Genomic DNA, 19474 nt, shown 5'->3' with positions numbered 1-19474 from the left:
CTGCTGCTGCATCAGTGAGTGTGTTACTGCTGCATCAGTGTGTGTGACTGCTGCATCAGTGAGGTGTGTGACTGCTGCATCAGTGTGTGTTACTGCTGCAATCAGTGAGTGTGTGACTGCTGCATCAGTGGTGTGTTACTGCTGCATCAGTGAGTGTGTGACTGCTGCATCAGTGTGTGTGTTACTGCTGCATCAGTGAGTGTGTGACTGCTGCATCAGTGGTGTTGTTACTGCTGCATCAGTGAGTGTGTGACTGCTGCATCAGTGAGTGTGTTACTGCTGCATCAGTGAGTGTGTGACTGCTGCATCAGTGAGTGTGTGACTGCTGCATCAGTGTGTGTTACTGCTGCATCAGTGAGTGTGTGACTGCTGCATCAGTGTGTGTTACTGCTGCATCAGTGAGTGTGTGACTGCTGCATCAGTGTGTGTGTGACTGCTGCATCAGTGTGTGTGACTGCTGCATCAGTGAGTGTGTGACTGCTGCATCAGTGTGTGTTACTGCTGCATCAGTGAGTGTGTGACTGCTGCATCAGTGTGTGGTTGACTGCTGCATCAGTGAGTGTGTGACTGCTGCATCAGTGTGTGTGACTGCTGCATCAGTGTGTGTGACTGCTGCATCAGTGTGTGTGACTGCTGCATCAGTGGTGTGTGTGACTGCTGCATCAGTGAGTGTGTGACTGCTGCATCAGTGAGTGTGTGACTGCTGCATCAGTGAGTGTGTGACTGCTGCATCAGTGAGTGTGTGACTGCTGCATCAGTGAGTGTGTGACTGCTGCATCAGTGAGTGTGTGACTGCTGCATCAGTGTGTGTGTGACTGCTGCATCAGTGAGTGTGTGACTGCTGCATCAGTGGTGTGTGTGTGTGGACTGCTGCATCAGTGTGTGTGTGACTGCTGCATCAGTGTGTGTGTTACTGCTGCATCAGTGTGTGTGAGTGTGTGTTACTGCTGCATCAGTGTGTGTGTGACTGCTGCATCAGTGAGTGTGTTACTGCTGCATCAGTGTGTGTGTTACTGCTGCATCAGTGAGTGTGTGACTGCTGCATCAGTGAGTGTGTGACTGCTGCATCAGTGTGTGTGTGACTGCTGCATCAGTGAGTGTGTGACTGCTGCATCAGTGTGTGTGTGACTGCTGCATCAGTGAGTGTGTGACTGCTGCATCAGTGAGTGTGTGACTGCTGCATCAGTGAGTGTGTGACTGCTGCATCAGTGTGTGTGACTGCTGCATCAGTGAGTGTGTGACTGCTGCATCAGTGTGTGTGTGACTGCTGCATCAGTGAGTGTGTGACTGCTGCATCAGTGTGTGTGACTGCTGCATCAGTGAGTGTGTTACTGCTGCATCAGTGTGTGTGTGACTGCTGCATCAGTGTGTGTTACTGCTGCATCAGTGAGTGTGTGACTGCTGCATCAGTGTGTGTGACTGCTGCATCAGTGAGTGTGTTACTGCTGCATCAGTGTGTGTTACTGCTGCATCAGTGTGTGTGACTGCTGCATCAGTGAGTGTGTTACTGCTGCATCAGTGTGTGTGTGACTGCTGCATCAGTGTGTGTTACTGCTGCTTCAGTGAGTGTGTGACTGCTGCATCAGTGAGTGTGACTGCTGCATCAGTGAGTGTGACTGCTGCATCAGTGAGTGTGTGACTGCTGCATCAGTGAGTGTGTGACTGCTGCATCAGTGTGTGTGACTGCTGCATCAGTGTGTGTGACTGCTGCATCAGTGAGTGTGTTACTGCTGCATTCAGTGTGTGTGTGACTGCTGCATCAGTGAGTGTGTTACTGCTGCATCAGTGTGTGTGACTGCTGCATCAGTGTGTGTGACTGCTGCATCAGTGAGTGTGTTTACTGCTGCATCAGTGAGTGTGTGACTGCTGCATCAGTGAGTGTGTTACTGCTGCATCAGTGAGTGTGTGACTGCTGCATCAGTGAGTGTGTTACTGCTGCATCAGTGAGTGTGTTACTGCTGCATCAGTGTGTGTGTTACTGCTGCATCAGTGAGTGTGTTACTGCTGCATCAGTGAGTGTGTGACTGCTGCATCAGTGAGTGTGTTACTGCTGCATCAGTGAGTGTGTGACTGCTGCATCAGTGAGTGTGTTACTGCTGCATCAGTAAGTGTGTTACTGCTGCATCAGTGAGTGTGTTACTGCTGCATCAGTGAGTGTGTTACTGCTTGCATCAGTGAGTGTGTGACTGCTGCATCAGTGAGTGTGTTACTGCTGCATCAGTGAGTGTGTGACTGCTGCATCAGTGAGTGTGTTACTGCTGCATCAGTGAGTGTGTGACTGCTGCATCAGTGAGTGTGTTACTGCTGCATCAGTGAGTGTGTGACTGCTGCATCAGTGAGTGTGTTACTGCTGCATCAGTGAGTGTGTGACTGCTGCATCAGTGAGTGTGTTACTGCTGCATCAGTGAGTGTGTGACTGCTGCATCAGTGAGTGTGTGACTGCTGCATCAGTGTGTGTGTTACTGCTGCATCAGTGAGTGTGTGACTGCTGCATCAGTGAGTGTGTTACTGCTGCATCAGTGAGTGTGTGACTGCTGCATCAGTGAGTGTGTTACTGCTGCATCAGTGAGTGTGTGACTGCTGCATCAGTGAGTGTGTTACTGCTGCATCAGTGAGTGTGTGACTGCTGCATCAGTGAGTGTGTGACTGCTGCATCAGTGTGTGTGTGTTTGTGACTGCTGCATCAGTGAGTGTGTGACTGCTGCATCAGTGAGTGTGTGACTGCTGCATCAGTGTGTGAGTGTTTGTGACTGCTGCATCAGTGTGTGTGTGACTGCTGCATCAGTGTGTGTTACTGCTGCATCAGTGTGTGAGTGTTTGTGACTGCTGCATCAGTGTGTGTGTGACTGCTGCATCAGTGTGTGTTACTGCTGCATCAGTGTGTGAGTGTTTGTTACTGCTGCATCAGTGAGTGTGTTACTGCTGCATCAGTGAGTGTGTTACTGCTGCATCAGTGTGTGAGTGTTTGTTACTGCTGCATCAGTGAGTGTGTTACTGCTGCATCAGTGAGTGTGTGACTGCTGCATCAGTGAGTGTGTTACTGCTGCATCAGTGAGTGTGTGACTGCTGCATCAGTGAGTGTGTGACTGCTGCATCAGTGTGTGTTACTGCTGCATCAGTGTGTGAGTGTTTGTGACTGCTGCATCAGTGAGTGTGTGACTGCTGCATCAGTGTGTGTTACTGCTGCATCAGTGTGTGAGTGTTTGTGACTGCTGCATCAGTGTTTGTGACTGCTGCATCAGTGTGTGTGTGACTGCTGCATCAGTGTGTGAGTGTTTGTGACTGCTGCATCAGTGAGTGTGTGACTGCTGCATCAGTGAGTGTGTGACTGCTGCATCAGTGTGTGTTACTGCTGCATCAGTGTGTGAGTGTTTGTGACTGCTGCATCAGTGAGTGTGTGACTGCTGCATCAGTGTGTGTGACTGCTGCATCAGTGAGTGTGTGACTGCTGCATCAGTGAGTGTGTGACTGCTGCATCAGTGTGTGTGTGACTGCTGCATCAGTGTGTGTGTGACTGCTGCATCAGTGTGTGTGTGACTGCTGCATCAGTGTGTGTGTTACTGCTGCATCAGTGAGTGTGTGACTGCTGCATCAGTGAGTGTGTGACTGCTGCATCAGTGTGTGTGTGACTGCTGCATCAGTGTGTGTGACTGCTGCATCAGTGTGTGTGTGACTGCTGCATCAGTGTGTGAGTGTTTGTGACTGCTGCATCAGTGAGTGTGTGACTGCTGCATCAGTGTGTGTGACTGCTGCATCAGTGTGTGAGTGTTTGTGACTGCTGCATCAGTGAGTGTGTGACTGCTGCATCAGTGAGTGTGTGACTGCTGCATCAGTGTGTGTGTGACTGCTGCATCAGTGTGTGTGTGACTGCTGCATCAGTGTGTGTGTGACTGCTGCATCAGTGTGTGAGTGTTTGTGACTGCTGCATCAGTGTGTGAGTGTTTGTGACTGCTGCATCAGTGTGTTTGTGACTGCTGCATCAGTGTGTGTGTGACTGCTGCATCAGTGTGTGTGTGACTGCTGCATCAGTGTGTGTGTGACTGCTGCATCAGTGTGTGTGTGACTGCTGCATCAGTGAGTGTGTGACTGCTGCATCAGTGTGTTTGTGACTGCTGCATCAGTGAGTGTGTGACTGCTGCATCAGTGTGTGTGTGACTGCTGCATCAGTGTGTGTGTGACTGCTGCATCAGTGAGTGTGTGACTGCTGCATCAGTGTGTGTGACTGCTGCATCAGTGTGTGTGTGACTGCTGCATCAGTGTGTGAGTGTTTGTGACTGCTGCATCAGTGAGTGTGTGACTGCTGCATCAGTGTGTGTGACTGCTGCATCAGTGTGTGTGACTGCTGCATCAGTGTGTGTGTGTGGTGCATCAGTGTGTGTGTGTGACTGCTGCATCAGTGTGTGCGTGAGTGGTGCATCAGTGTGTGTGTGAGTGGTGCATCAGTGTGTGTGTGACTGCTGCATCAGTGTGTGTGTGTGGTGCATCAGTGTGTGTGATTGTGTGCGTGATTGGTACAGTGAGGGAAAAAAGTATTTGATCCCCTGCTGATTTTGTACGTTTGCCCACTGACAAAGAAATGAATAGTCTATAATTGTAATGGTAGGTTCATTTGAACAGTGAGAGACAGAATAACAACTAAATCCAGAAAAACGCATGTCAAAAATGTTATAAATTGATTTGCATTTTAATGAGGGAAATAAGTATTTGACCCCTCTGCAAAACATGACTTAGTACTTGGTGGCAAAACCCTTGTTGGCAATCACAGAGGTCAGACGTTTCTCGTAGTTGGCCACCAGGATTGCACACATCTCAGGAGGGATTTTGTCCCACTCCTCTTTGCAGATCTTCTCCAAGTCATTAGGTTTCGAGGCTGACGTTTGGCAACTCGACCTTTCAGCTCCCTTCACAGATTTTCTATGGGATTAAGGTCTGGGAGACTGGCTAGGCCACTCCAGGACCTTAATGTGCTTTTTCTTGAGCCACTCCTTTGTTGCCTTGGCCGTGTGTTTTGGGTCATTGTCATGCTGGCATACCCATCCACGACCCATTTTCAATGCCCTGACTGAGGGAAGGAGGTTTTCACCCAAGATTTGATGGTACATGGCCCCTTCCATCGTCCCTTTGATGCGGTGAAGTTGTCCTGTCCCCTTAGCAGAAAAACACCCCCAAAGCATAATGTTTCCCCCTCTATGTTTGACGGTGGGGATGGTGTTCTTGGGGTCATAGGCAGCATTCCTCCTCCTCCAAACACGGCGAGTTGAGTTGATGCCAAAGAGCTCCATTTTGGTCTCATCTGACCACAACACTTTCACCCAGTTGTCCTCTGAATCATTCAGATGTTCATTGGCAAACTTCAGACGGGCATGTATATGTGCGTTCTTGAGCAGGGGGACCTCGCGGGCACTGCAGGATTTCAGTCCTTCACGGCGTAGTGTGTTACCAACTGTTTTCTTGGTGACTATGGTCCCAGCTGCCTTGAGATCATTGACAAGATCCTCCCGTGTAGTTCTGGGCTGATTCCTCACCGTTCTCATGATCATTGCAACTCCACGAGGTGAGATCTTGCATGGAGCCCCAGGCCGAGGGAGATTGACAGTTCTTTTGTGTTTCTTCCATTTGCGAATAATCGCACCAACTGTTGTTACCTTCTCACCCAGCTGCTTGGCGATGGTCTTGTAGCCCATTCCAGCCTTGTGGAGGTCTACAATCTTGTCCCTGACATCCTTGGAGAGCTCTTTGGTCTTGGCCATGGTGGAGAGTTTGGAATCTGATTGATTGATTGCTTCTGTGAACAGGTGTCTTTTATACAGGTAACAAGCTGAGATTAGGAGCACTCCCTTTAAGAGTGTGCTCCTAATCTCAGCTCGTTACCTGTATAAAAGACAAGCTGAGATTAGGAGCACTCCCTTTAAGAGTGTGCTCCTAATCTCAGCTCGTTACCTGTATAAAAGACACCTGGGAGCCAGAAATCTTTCTGGTTGAGAGGGGGTCAAATACTTATTTCCCTCATTAAAATGCAAATCAATTTATAACGTTTTTGACATGCGTTTTTCTGGATTTTTGTTGTTGTTATTCTGTCTCTCACTGTTCAAATAAACCTACCATTAAAATTATAGACTGATCATTTCTTTGTCAGTGGGCAAACGTACAAAATCAGCAGGGGATCAAATACTTTTTTCCCTCACTGTACATCTGTGTGCGTGATCGTGTGCGTGGCCGCTGCACTGTGTGCATGCGTCGTGCATTCATTGGGAATATTGCAGTTGAAGGAGTCTTCGTACATATGCGCATTTTAATGTAACCGCAAAAAAGGACTGCACTTGTAATGTTCTTTTTACTTTTTAGCATTATTTCGGAATCCTTGTTTTACACACTATGCTCCGTAAATGTAAGTCCGCACTCGCAGTTATTCACACAGATTCTTGTTCTGCGGTTCTTTGTACGGTGCCGCGCATGCGGGTCCTGTCTTGTGTCTGTTGCGTTTGAGTTTGTGTATGTACAAAGTCCCTGAGGTGTTTATTCGTGTGTATTTCTGTTGGCGTGGCCCTTTCTGTAATTCTTAGTCTTGAAAATGTTATCCTCATTCATCGACGAGTTCTGATGCTCCACAGCAGCAGCGGCAGCAGCAGTAGCACAGACGTAAGACATGACTCTAAAGCCTTTCCATCAGCCAGGCTGGGCCTGTGTATGTACCAGTTGTGTGTGGTGGGGGGGGGGGGTTGTGAGGAGATAATGAAATTGCCTAAGATGTACGGTAGATTTCGTGTTGTGTCATGTCTGGCGGTTTGAATTCTGATCATAAAAAAATAATAAAAATAAACCTATTTTCAGTGCCTGCGGGTGAGTGCGTTTGGCAGTTCAATTTTTGTGAAAAATTGCGCTATGATATTTTCCTGACAAAACTGGCCGCGCGCTCCCACACTCTGCCGGAAGGTTCCATTTCTGGCTGCGGTGCTCCACCTGTGGGGTCTGCGCGCTTCCCTTTGTCGCCCGCGGCAAAGTGCCTCTCGCCTGTAAATAACGCCGGGGTGATCGTAAAAGTTCCCCCGTATCGCACGGACCGGCTCGACGAGCCGATACGCGCACTGACGAGACGTCGCGTCGAGTTTTTCTGTAAAAATGTAAAATAGTCGTTTGGTTTTAGTTGAATAAACGTACCCCATATGTTTTGCATGTACATTTCACAATTCTTTCGAATGCCGGTCGGCAACGCACTCCCACTTCGATCTGGAGTGTTGTCAGCTACCACCTGTGAAAAGCGCAGGTACAAGGCCTGTTTCTTCATACGGCAATCACCGAATCACTCCAGTACGGAGTCGTAGTGTGTTCGCGACCGGCGTATGAAAACTGGCCCTAGCGTAAGCACAAATCCTGTTACAAGTCTCTGCGAGACACATTTAGTTGGGAAATCGTTCGTATGGCAGTGGTCGTATCACGAGATTAGGCTCGCCGGTGATGAGTTACACGACACGACATTGGCTCGTTTTCCAGGGCCCACCTGGGCTGTGTGGTGGCACCATTGTAATCCGACTTCGTTCTGAGCAAGTGAGAGCCCAATGAGATTATAGAGGCCTGCAACAAAATCACCCTGAATGCAACCAAATCGCCTTGGATCTTGGAAGCTAAGCATAGTTGAGCTTGGTTACTACCAATACGTGCATGGGGGGGGGGGGACGCTTCCTGGGACTCCCAGGTGTTTTAATCTAGTGCCCAGGAGATACCAGTACAGCAAAGGATGTTTGGAGCCTTCTATGTTTGGTACTTTCCAGGTATTTTGTTTTCCCTCGGTAATGGAATTGTCCAAAAGTCTCTAATTCGGTACGACCGTTGTGAAAAAGTATTGAGGCTTTAACTAGGTAAAAATAGGACATTTTTCTTGGTATTATTTGATTAAGGTAGAGCGTATCAAGTCAGTGATGACTCTTAGCATTGGATGAGAGGTTCAGTCAGGATCACCCTAGGCTCAATCAGAGCCTGCTCACGGGGGCCCCAGGTGCCATGGCTCCCAGGGCAAACAGGGAATGCACCTATCTTGTCACCCAGGTTGCTGCTGCCACCCAGTGGCTCCGAGAGGCAAAAGCTTTCGCGAAAACCTTAGAGCCCTGTGTTCCCCTTCACTGCAATAGACAACAGGGGGACGTGGTGGCATCGCCGTCGGCTCGCTGTGCTATGAACCCGGACCGGGAGACTAGCGTTTGAGTCCAAACCACGGCTATCATTATTGGCAAGTGACATCCAGAATGGTCCCGGACATCCACGACACCAATCCACATTGACCAGCACAGTCCAGTGATGTGTGGTCAAACAACCTCCCATGACCGACACTGCGCGGCACAGCATTCATCCAGCAGCAGATTGACAAATGGCTGTAAATATCCTGGGCAATGGGCAGCTGTTTAAGCTACACCATCTCCTGCACCAGTCTTTGGCCTCCCCTAGGTCAACCGTGCCTTAAAAACGAGCTCGTGCTGTGAGTGTCTGGTCATCGGCACTGGGGGAGGCAAAGGCGGCCTGGCGTGGCTCCATCCACAACAACCTCATTTCTTTAGAACCACTTTTTTGCTTCGTTGTCCTTCCCTCGCACCTCCGATTAGCGCCTTTGGCTACGCACGGCGCGAAATAACTTCTACGTACAGACTCGTACGTACGCAACCGTGCGCCGGCCTTCAAAGGTGCTCGCGAACAGCACTTGCCCCGACATTCCGTTAAGGCTATGCCGGGCCGTGGGTGGGGGGGGGTGGATCTTCGTGTTTGTGCGCAGCGGAGGCACGTGCTGGCACCGAAATGGCGGCGCGCGAGGCTGGCGGCGGCGGCGACCAGCAGATGCAGGCCGAGCTGCTGGTGCTGAAGCAGCGGCAGCAGCTGCAGCAGCAGCTGCTCCTGGCCGAGTTCCACAAGCAGCAGGAGGAGCTGGCGCGGCAGCACCAGGCGCAGATTCAGCAGCACCTGCAGGTGCGGCACGGACGCCCCCCCCGAAGGGCGCCAGTTGTTTTGTGCAGTGTGTGTTTGCGAGCCGTGTGTGTTTGTCCTTGTCTTTGTAACGTATGGTGTATGTGTGCCATGGGCAACCTGTGTGTCGTGTGTGTGTGGTTTGTGTGTGTGTGTGTGCATGCCATGTGTATTGTGTGTATATGCCATGTATGGTGTCTGCGTGTGAGTGGTAGTGTCGCAGTTGGTGCTTTGCACTACGAACCCGGCGTAGAGCGGCGCGCTGAGCGGAAGTGTAGCGGTGAGCCTGGTTCGTAGTGTAGCGCGCTAACCGCTACCGGCCGTTGTGTCGGCCACCCTAACCCCTGGTGTGCTGTGCCGGTCTTCATAGGTGCTCGCTAACAGCACATGCTCGTATAGTCTGTTAAGTCTATAAGGGGGATCTTTGTTTTTGTCTTTGTGTGTGTATGACATGTGTGGTGTGTAATGTGTGTGTGTGCCATGTGTGAGGTGTTTGTGCTGCGTTGGCCGGGCATGACCAGGCATGGTGCTAGCCCCACCACCTTTTAAAGCACTGAGCTTTGAGCAACTCCGGGTGTCTTTCTATGTACATGTCTGTACGTATATGTGCTGTGTGCTCACATATTCACGTGTGTGGGTATATTAACCTTACGGCGGGAACCTGGGGTCCCGAATAAACGGAAGTCAACGTCGTAATTAATTCATTTATTTTTGGCGACCCCCGTCCCACCGCGCACATCAACGCCGCGACCCGCCTGGCGCGGATCGCTCTGTTGTTGTGTCGCCCAAGCGCAGCGGCGAGGACGAATGCGCAGAAGAAACAAAACTTTGAAACTTTGATTCGCGCATCGTGTCGAGCTCGTCGAGAGGAATAGATCGCCGTGTCATTCGCCTTCAACAGACATAAAATGACGTCGCAACGCAGTTTGTGCGAGAGCCGGGGCCTTATGGGTCCCCGGGGTCCCGCCAGAAGGTTCATATGCGAGTCAAAATGGTTATCACACTGTGCTAAGATTTTGGCAAACGATGGTTCTAATCCAAGCCATGACATGTAACAAGATTCTTCCAACTGAAGAATATCTTAATCAGGTCCGGGATTCTCCTAGGTCAGCTCAGCCTAAGCAAATGAGTACATCAGCACCTGGTGCGGTCAACATCGGTGCCCCTTAAGCCGGGTCCACATTGCGCAAATGAATCGCCTGCAACTGCTTTTCTGGCCCACATATGAGCGAATGGTTGCGCAACAATGGAAATGAAACCTAATGACACCCGCGTATTCGGGACTCTTGCGACCACGATCACAGTTGTGGAAACGTCGTATCACTGCAGCCATGAAACGCGTCGCTGCAATGCCCGGAGCAGATTGGCACCTCGAAAAGTAGCGTCCGTCTCTACCGCGGAGTGACCCGTCGTGGCAGACACGTGCCGCTTGCGTACAAAGCGACGCCGGTTTGCGCGCAAGCGCTCGCGCCCCGGCGACCCGGCTCGACGGGATTGCCTCGCCAGCCTTTAATAGGCGCTCGCCGACAGCACAACGGGGGGCGTTCGTTTCTGTGCGTCCGCCTGCAGCAGCGGCAGGAGCTGCTGGAGCAGCAGCAGCGGCTGGAGCAGCAGCAGCGCGAGCAGGAGCTGGAGCGCCGTCGCTTGGAGCAGAAGCTCACGCAGATCAAGAACAAGCAGAAGGGTCAGGAGAGTAAGCGGAGTGCGCACACGCGCCGAGCGCTCGGTTACGGCGCACCCCCCACCCCCCACCCCCTCCACCAATCGATGCATCCGGGGGGGGGGCTGGTGTCTATATGTCCATAGTAGATGGTTTTTTGGGTTAAATCGCGTAAATGTATAAACGTGTCGTTAAACCTGCCACCACCCGACACAGCCAATCAGTAAGGTTTGTCACGTAAACAGAACATCTCAATTCGTTACTAGTACAGCAAAACCGGTGTGTTGGAGAGAAAAGCCACAACATTTACAATCTGAGTACCACATTTCGCATTTATATATTGGGGGGGGTGGAGCATCTCATCCAGCAGTTGATATTAGCACGGTTGGCTACGTACGCTACATTTAGCGTACTTCCGGCTGACAAAAAGCTGTACCACTGAGGGAGAATGAAAATTATATTATACGAATGAGTGGATAAACGTGAGACCCTAAAGAATCAATAATCAAGCCGTGACTGATTCATGGCGGGTCATCAAATTGCTGGGGGTGGTCAACCATTCGCTCTTATTTTCTCTGAGAAAATAAGAACTTGCGTCGGATGCATTTCAACTTAACGAACACTCGGGCAGCATTTGGTAATTTTTGTGTGTGTTTTTTTTTATCGAAGTAAATATAGCAACGGTGTTTGCTCCTCGCTCCCCCCCCCCCTTTGCGGCCAGGTGCCATGGCGAGTGTGGAGGTGAAGCAGAAGCTGCAGGAGTTTGTTCTCAACAAGAAGAAGCGGGAGGCTGGCAACCTGAACCACTCCGTCCCGCACCACCCACGCCTCTGGCACATGTACGTGGGGAGCTTCCCCCGAGTCACACGACGGAGTCGCTGCCGGGCGGTGCCGTGGCTTTCTCTCCTCTCTCCTCTCTCCCCCTCGTGCCTCTGCCCCCCCCCTCCACTCCCCACCACCGCACCGCCACCTTTACGTGAACGTAGGTGTTGAGCTTTGCAAAGCGTCTGAATGGAGACGGGTGTGCACTCGTGCACTGAGACGCTGCGTTCAAGTAAAAACGGTGCCCGTGAATGTTGCCGTGTGTCCGCTCTCGTCGCCGCATCGCCGTCTCTCTTTGTCCCTTGACGCTGGATTGTTAATCCTTTACAACAACATTAACGGCGGCGTTTAAATGTTGTAAGGCAGCATTGGAAGGGGGTCGTAAGTAAGGGGGGGGGGGGGTCAGGGTAGGGAAGCACGGGAGAGAGGAGATAGAGCAACACCCCGGCACAGTTCCGCAACAAAACATCTGGGGCTCAGCACCATCATCAACAACAACATCAACAACATCAACAACGAGCCCCGGGCGCTACACCAAGCCGAGTGTTCCCGGCCGCATTTTGCGCTCGATTGCCGTGACTTTGCGACGATCGTCCCTCGTTGGTGGCAATTCCACAGGGGTGGGGGGGGGGGGCGAGGGTCCACCCAGCGACATTACCGAGTGGTGCGCTGCCGCCCAGAACAACGCGTTCCGCTGCACAGACGCTCGCCCCCCCCCCCCCCACTTCGCAGTGACGTCGCCAGAGTTATTTTTTGTTACACGAGCATATTTGTCGAGTATCGCTTTACGGCCTTGAAAGTGGCGTGAGCGCGTGCACTTTCCCACGCATTGTTCCTCATTACTGCTGCCGCTGTTGCCCTTGTTGTTTCTGTATGTATGCTGAACTTCTTTCGCACCAAATGTAGCCAACCATGCTAATCGGAGATGCCCTTTGCTGCTGCTGCTGCTGCTGCTGTTCCTGTTGTTTCTGCCATTGCTGCTGCTGCTGCTGCTGTGTCTATGGCTCAGGACGGGTCACCACGGCTCACTGGACCAGAGTCTCCCTCCGCGCACCAGCCCGTCGGCACCGTACCAGCACCCAGGCCTCGGCACGTACGAGTCTCAGAGCGATTTCCCGCTGCGTAAGACCGGTGAGTGCCGCCGTACTCTCCTCAGGGGCATGGTTTTGGTGGTGGTGACACCCGGAGTGACACGTTGTGTGCACGACGTCGCTCCTCGTATCAACGGCACAACACCACACCAAGCGCCCCATAATGCAACGCGTCACTGGTGCGGCTCAGCATATTTAGGCAATTCCATTCGTAATCCCTGACCCTGGATTTTTTTTGGAAGTGTCCCTCCATTGCCCAGACGGATGGCTTCATCTTAAATCTGAACACGTTTTTTTTTTTCCATGGTCGGTGGTCGTTCAGGAACGGCCGGGTTCTTGGTTTTATTCATTTGTTCGTTCGTTAGCGGCTCCGTGCGTGCAGCAGAGATTCCTCCACGCATCAAAGGGCGGCCGGGGATGTCGGCACCGAACGCTTGTGAACAACAGGGACACGCGACGATGGTAGCGTGGGTATATATAGAGAGATATGCAGATATGCAAGTCAGCTGGCTGTTTTGACAAAGAACAAACACACGCATGAGTGGGCACATATCACATGCGCTCGTCGCACAATGGCTCCATAGGCCACGTTTCCCTCTTGTCAAATGTTTATTTTTACGTCCAATATTCAGCAAAAGGTTGATGATTGAATTGCCCAGAATGCACCTGATATCATCGATTGAGCCTGAATATTGGTATAGGCTGTAAGAGGGCAGTGCAGCGAAATCCGAAGTTGTGCTGTCCTCTATGCTCCCACGTCAATGCTCCCCGGCTTCACCATCCACGCTGACACGTGGTAGGTTTTAGTGCGGTCAAAATGATCCCCTCCACCCGCACGGCATCCAGCAGTGGATCGACAAAAGGGGCTCGGTGAGTAGGAACACGTTCTGTCTTCTTTCGGAGCGGTGTTGTTCAAAAGGCGTGTGGATGAACCTACAGTGCCCCCTAGTGTATGCGTCAGATCTAAACCACAGACTTTATGGAAATGGGATAGTTGGTTCTGCTGTGACGCACTAATGCATGGGAATGGCTTAGTACATGGGAATGGCTTGCGAAATACAGCAGATACAGTTCTAGCCTTTGGGTTATTTTCAAATGCCACGTGAAAGAATGCATGATGTGAAATGTATGGTAATTCACAGCCCTTTTTCAATCCGATGCTCGCGCCGTGTCGGGCGTGGAGTTTGTTTGACCATACTTCACCACCCTGACCATTGCGGTTTAAGGAAAGGGTGTGTGTCCTAGACCTCTTGTAAGACGCCACTCGCCACTGATGGTAGCCACGGCCAAGAATCGAACTCGGGTCATTAGGTTCAGAGAGCAGTTCGCTCATCACTGTGCCACCAATCCACCCTACATTACATTTGTAGAATTTGCCGTGCATATTAATGCTCGCTGCCTATATATAATCAATGTCAAGTTGCTGAAAATGTCAGGTTTTTTTATTGTGTTATTGAGAGGGAAGCGGGATCATGATATTTGGCCTTCGTATCTTCAGTTCGCCTACTAAGTCATTGTGCGAGGTGTCGGAGCAACATGATGTAAAATTCGCCCCCCAACTGAAAATCGGTAAAACGCTCTCTCTGCTCTGCAGAGCAAGGGTCGTCGCCCGAAACGTAGGCCAGCTTGTGCACGTTTCGATTGCGAGGCAGCGTTAATGATGGGACGGCGGTGAGATTATTGTGTTTGTTTAAAGTCACCGAAGGAGCCACTTTACACCCCCCCCTCCCCACACTGAGCGTAATGCATCTCAGCGAACGTAAAAAGCCAAGCGAACTCTGGCTGGGCATTGCGCAACAGCTGACTGACGTAACACAAAGCCCTCTTGTGTCAGGGGGGCTTAAAGGGTCTCGTACGGTGCTGGCAAACCATTTCATTTTAAAACCTTTTATTATTATTGTTATTACTTCTCATTTAAATGATATAGAACTCAAATTTAAAATAACAAGGGCAGGACGGATCAATGTGAAAGCCATCGTGCCTTAATGCCGAGAATCGGCTAATCCTGCACAACCATTGAGTGCCGCTCAGATTGACGGCTGCAATAAAAAAAAACGTGGCGCTTTTTTAAACGAAACCAGCTGGCAGCTCGTTACGCACGGGCGGAGTCGAGGGCCCGCGGAATCCTCCGTGGGGGCCCCGAGGTAATTGCCCTTTCCCTGAAACGCTCCCCTGTTTTCCGGTCGCGGAATTATTACGAAATGGAGCGGGGATTTACAAAAAAAACGCGGGGAGCGTGCGACCGACGGAACGGATCTTAGTCGAAGTGCGCGGCCCCGGTTGGCACCGAGCATCGCGGGCGAGCATCGCTGGTGTGGGGAGGGGGATGCGGAGGAACCGCGCCAGGTCGGGTCTTACACACGGGGACGTTCACCGCGCTGGCCATCGAACAAAGACGGTCACCGCATCGCGCGGCGCTTTCAGATGCACTTCTGCGGGCGTCTGGAGCACTCTTCCTTCCGATATTAAGAAGCCACTGGGAGCTATGCACGTTTGAATCTTCTGTATTGAAAACTCATTTCGTTAGAATTGCTTTTTGTGTTTAGTATGTTGTCCTTCCCCCGCATCTACGATTGGCATTGTTGGCTACGTACGGTGCAAAAGAAGTTCAACATCCATACTTACATACATACATGCATGCTGAGTGCGGAGAGAGAGTGTTATTACCTCTTTCCCTCCCCTCCTGCCTGCCTCTCCCTTTCCCTCCCTTCCACGGTGGTTCGCTAATATCCTCACGATTCAATACGAGAACCGGTTCTGTTGTGTTACATTGTGGTGAATGGTAGTGCCTCCGGTGGCTGCATCGGTGACACGTTAACCCCATGACATTCACATCGCTAACATGAGCGTTGGTAAGGAGCCAATCGAAGTGTGCGTTGGGTTAGTGCCATGCCGTGCAAGCAGCGTGTGGCTGAATCGAGCTCCGGCGCCTTGTGTACGCACCGTTGCGTTCTCGCCCGGTGATCCGGAGCGCCGAGCTCGCATTCCCACCTTCGGCCCGGTGGCAGGAGCACCGCTCTTTTTATGCCGGCGAGCCACCACGATTAGCGACCGAGCGCCCCCACAGGGAGCGCGTCGCCAGCTCCGTGCACATTTTTGGGATGCGGAGTCCTTCAGTTGATTTTGCGGGAAGAAAAGCGTTCCCGTCACGCGTGCGGCAGATGAAAAACCGTGGATTCCGTGAAGCCAAACCCGTTCAAAGTGCGACTTGTCTCGCTGCTGCTCGTTTTGTTATGACCACGCTTCAAGGATATATTTCTTTATTTTCTTCATTTCAAAGCCTTTTTCTCATTTTAACAAAGCCCTCCTGTAAATGCAACCAATCTCCACGTTTGCCTTTGAGGGATTCTCAGGTTGTTTATGTCGGCACCAGAATTGTAAAAGATTTCATGTTTGCGTGTAATGCAGAGAGATTCCACGTAAAATCTCCGCTGAGGGCAGGACGCATTTGGGGGTTTTTCATCTGCAAGTTTTCCTTTCCCCTAAAAAAATTATGTTTATTTTGGATTCAACAAAAGGAGATGGCCATTGCCAAACGTGGCGAGTTTAGTCTAGCGCCTACATTTCTCAGTCTCTCACGAGTTTAATCATCTTCGTGTTTTCTCTTTAAAAAAAAGTTTTCCTTGAAGCCCACTGTGCCGCGCGCTCTCTCTTTCATCACCTTCATCCCAGGGTCACGTTTGACCTTTTACCCCCTGTGACCCCCCCCCCCGACTCCTGCACAGCATCGGAGCCCAACCTGAAGCTGCGGCACCGTCTGAGCAAGAAGGGGGCCGACCGTTTGCGGGGGAGTCCCCTACTCCGCCGGAAAGACGGGGGGCTCCCCGCCGGGAAGAAGCGACCGCACGAGGCCACCGGTGAGAGCCTCCCCGATTCAGCCCCCCAACCTGGCCACGACAGCTGCCCCCCCCCCCTCCTCCTTGCCCCCTCCCCCGACACTTCAAATTGCGAGAGCCCCTTCTCCCCCGTTATGGCCCGTGCGTTCGCTTGCTTCCCATCCTCCCAGCAGGGGCTTTTTGCTCAGCCATCGAACAAAGACGGTCACCGCATCGCGTGGCGCTTTCAGATGTGCTTCTGCGGCCGTCTGGAACGCTCTTCCTTCCGATATTAGGGAACCACTGGAGCTACACACTTTTAAATCTATATTGACAACGCATTTCTTTAGAACTGCTTGTTGTGTTGAGTTTGTTGTCCTTCCCCCGGACCTCCGATTAGCACGGTTGGCTACGTATTGTGAAAGAAGCTCAACATACATACATACATTAAACCCTTCCTACTGCTCAGGCTGCTAATTATTAGGCCACCTTCATGATTCGGTGAATTGTTTGATTCAGAGGTTGGGATTTGACTTGACAATCGGTGCTGTTTGTTTGCCGTTGTCGTGATCGTAGACCGCTGTTTCTCAACTCCAGTCCTTGCGACCCCCTTCCTCCCTGCCACTGTTGTGCGCCCTTTTTTTTTATCAATGAACAATGTCTTCTATTCTCATGCAAATGAAGCTGCCCACCATGCACTTCACGTGACGTGCCTGATGGTTGGTAATCACGGAGAGAGTTGGCTTTTTTGCGAGGACTGGATTTGAGAAATGCTGATGTATGAAGCCTCAAATGGCTGGAAGGGTTTATGTGAACCAATTCACACATAATCGATTCTCACGTGCACCATTCAATGTGGGTATGACAAGCAGCACAATCGGACTTGGATCGATTGAGTCCGTCCATACGTCCGTCCGTCCCCACACGCCCGAGGTCAGCAGAGGGCAGTGCAGCAAAACCCATTGCTGTGTCTTATCTTCTTGGTTCTTTCGGTAAAGTCACGTAGAAGGGAAATAATAAAATAATAAAAATAAACATAATAAGATACAATTCTCACGACGTTTCGGCCACAACGCAAGCAGCCGTCCTCAGGTGAAGAACAGGTCTGTCGGAAAGACTGAATGAAACACCATTGCTGTGTTGCACCGAGTTGCAAAGCGTCTGCCCCCCCTCCCCCGCCTTCACCAATCTGCTCTGACAAGCTTGGTGAAGTATGGCCAAACAACCCCAATGAACCAAGCGCACGGCATTGGGAAGGCCGTCATCCAGCAGTGGATTGCCCCGTCCAGTCGTTGCATGGTTACGAGCCAGCTGGGTTTGCCCGGGCCCTGTCAGCAGAGGGGGCCACGTGCTGTGGCGTGCGATGTTGAATTTGTCTGCTGCACCTCCCACACACCACAGCCGCTGATGAACACAAACATCCCCCGTATATCCCCAACAGACTTTTTGGGCAAGTGCTGTTCGCGAGCATCTATGAATGCCAGAACGGCACACGAGGGGGTGGGTGGGTGGCCAGCACCACGTCCGGCCGCCTTTGTCTCCCTAGGGGTCGATGTTTAAACATCGCACCAGGTACTCATTTGAGGCTAAGTCGACCTGTCGGAGGCCCAGGACCACTTATAAATGTCACCACAACAAATAAAACGCGCGCACAACGAGGCGCGCTCGAGCAGGCGCGCGGCACGCAACGACGGCCGTGTTTGTTGTGGCGTCCACCTTTGCCGGACGAGCACCGGGCTCCGCCACGGTTGAGACACCGACTCCCTTTTGCCTCCCCGCGTTGGGCAGAGGCCTCCATGAAGGACGCGGCGGTCAGCTCGGGACCAGACTCACCAAGCAACGGCGTGGAGAACGGCCTAGGCCCCCACGCTCCCTCCGAGGTGAGTCCGCTTACCGCCATTGCGGACGGCGATGGAGTGTGAGGGATGGATTGGATGGTGGATGGATTGCATTGTAGATGGAGTGTGTTGAGGATGGATTGCGTTGCGAGCGGATTGCATGAAAGATAAAAAAGTGTGAGGATGGATTGCGTTGTGGATGGAGTGTGTTGAGGATGGATTGCATTGTGGGGGGATTGCAATACGATTGGATTGCATTGCGGATTGGGTGCGTTGATGATGGATTGTGTTGCGAGTGGATTGCATTGTGGACGAGCGACATGCCCCTCCTACAGGCGGTTGCTCCTGGTCACCGCCCTCTGAGCCGCGAGGGCTCGGGCCCTGCTCAGGAGAGCCTCTACATGTCTCCGTCTCTGCCCAACATCTCCCTGGGCCTCCCCGCCAACGTGAGACCCCCCCCCCCCCCCCATCTGCCGCCCTGCACTCTCGCTCCACTCCACGTTGCGTTGTGAGCCGGGGCCCCCTCTGCCTTGCGTTCTGGGCATTTGTGTTTTAATTACCCAGAAATAAATGACGATCCATGAGCTGTTTGCCCATGGATCATGATGATGATGATGATGACCTGGAGTGTTTTTTCGTCCGAGTGGGGGCAAGCAAGATGTCATTGCTGGCGTAGCTGCTCTGTTTTACTGAGGATGGAGCTGGAACTTTTGTGGCTGTGTTGACCTAATTGTGTCCATCTATGTGGCTGTGTGTATACGCACGTGTGTCTGTGTATATAGTGTATTTTGCGTGCGCTTGCGTGTATGACTGTTTCAGTGTGCCTTGTGTGTGTGCATCCATGGCCATCTGTACCTGTGCGCGTGCGCATGACTATTATTTCATCAATGCATTTGAGTGTGTATATACACACCCCCTCGTGTGCCTTGCCCGGCCACCATAGGTGCTCGCTAACATCACTTGCCCCAAGGAGTCTGTTAAAGCTGTACGGGAAGGATCTTTGTCTTTGTTGTACGTGCCCATCCGGTCACCGTCCTGCGCGCGTGCGCCTGCCGTCTCCGCAGGGCTCCGGCGCTCAGGGAGACCCCGAGGGCCAGCAGCATCTGCCCCATCACCCCTCCCAGAGCCACCACGGCCGCGTGCAGCAGCCGCTGGGCCACAGCCTCTCGCTGCCGCTGCCCTACACGGCGTCGGCCGGCGGCGACGCAGACAGGGGCGGCGCGGGGCGGCCCTCCCTGCTGCAGCAGCACCTGCTCGTGCTGGACCAGCACCGCATGCTCAATGCAGGCAAGGGCCGAG

At 52.0% G+C, this 19474-nt stretch overlaps 1 protein-coding gene across 1 annotated transcript in view; it reads left to right on the top strand.

Annotated features, from left to right (window-relative positions):
* LOC144721127 (histone deacetylase 4-like) overlaps positions 1 to 19474 on the top strand; it is a 128114-nt gene that overhangs the window by 57636 nt on the left and 51004 nt on the right. The window contains exons 4-11 of the mRNA XM_078598522.1: positions 8762 to 8952; positions 10519 to 10642; positions 11331 to 11448; positions 12441 to 12562; positions 16248 to 16379; positions 18126 to 18217; positions 18511 to 18621; positions 19240 to 19462. Coding sequence (XP_078454648.1) covers positions 8762 to 8952; positions 10519 to 10642; positions 11331 to 11448; positions 12441 to 12562; positions 16248 to 16379; positions 18126 to 18217; positions 18511 to 18621; positions 19240 to 19462 — 1113 coding nt within the window. The remainder of the gene's footprint in view (positions 1 to 8761; positions 8953 to 10518; positions 10643 to 11330; positions 11449 to 12440; positions 12563 to 16247; positions 16380 to 18125; positions 18218 to 18510; positions 18622 to 19239; positions 19463 to 19474) is intronic.

This window comes from Lampetra planeri, chromosome 10 (genome assembly GCF_965212315.1).
Source record: "Lampetra planeri chromosome 10, kcLamPlan1.2.h2, whole genome shotgun sequence".
Lineage (NCBI taxonomy): Eukaryota > Metazoa > Chordata > Hyperoartia > Petromyzontiformes > Petromyzontidae > Lampetra > Lampetra planeri.
The sequence above is the reverse complement of the archived record's forward strand: the minus strand, read 5'-3'. Positions and strand labels throughout refer to the sequence as shown.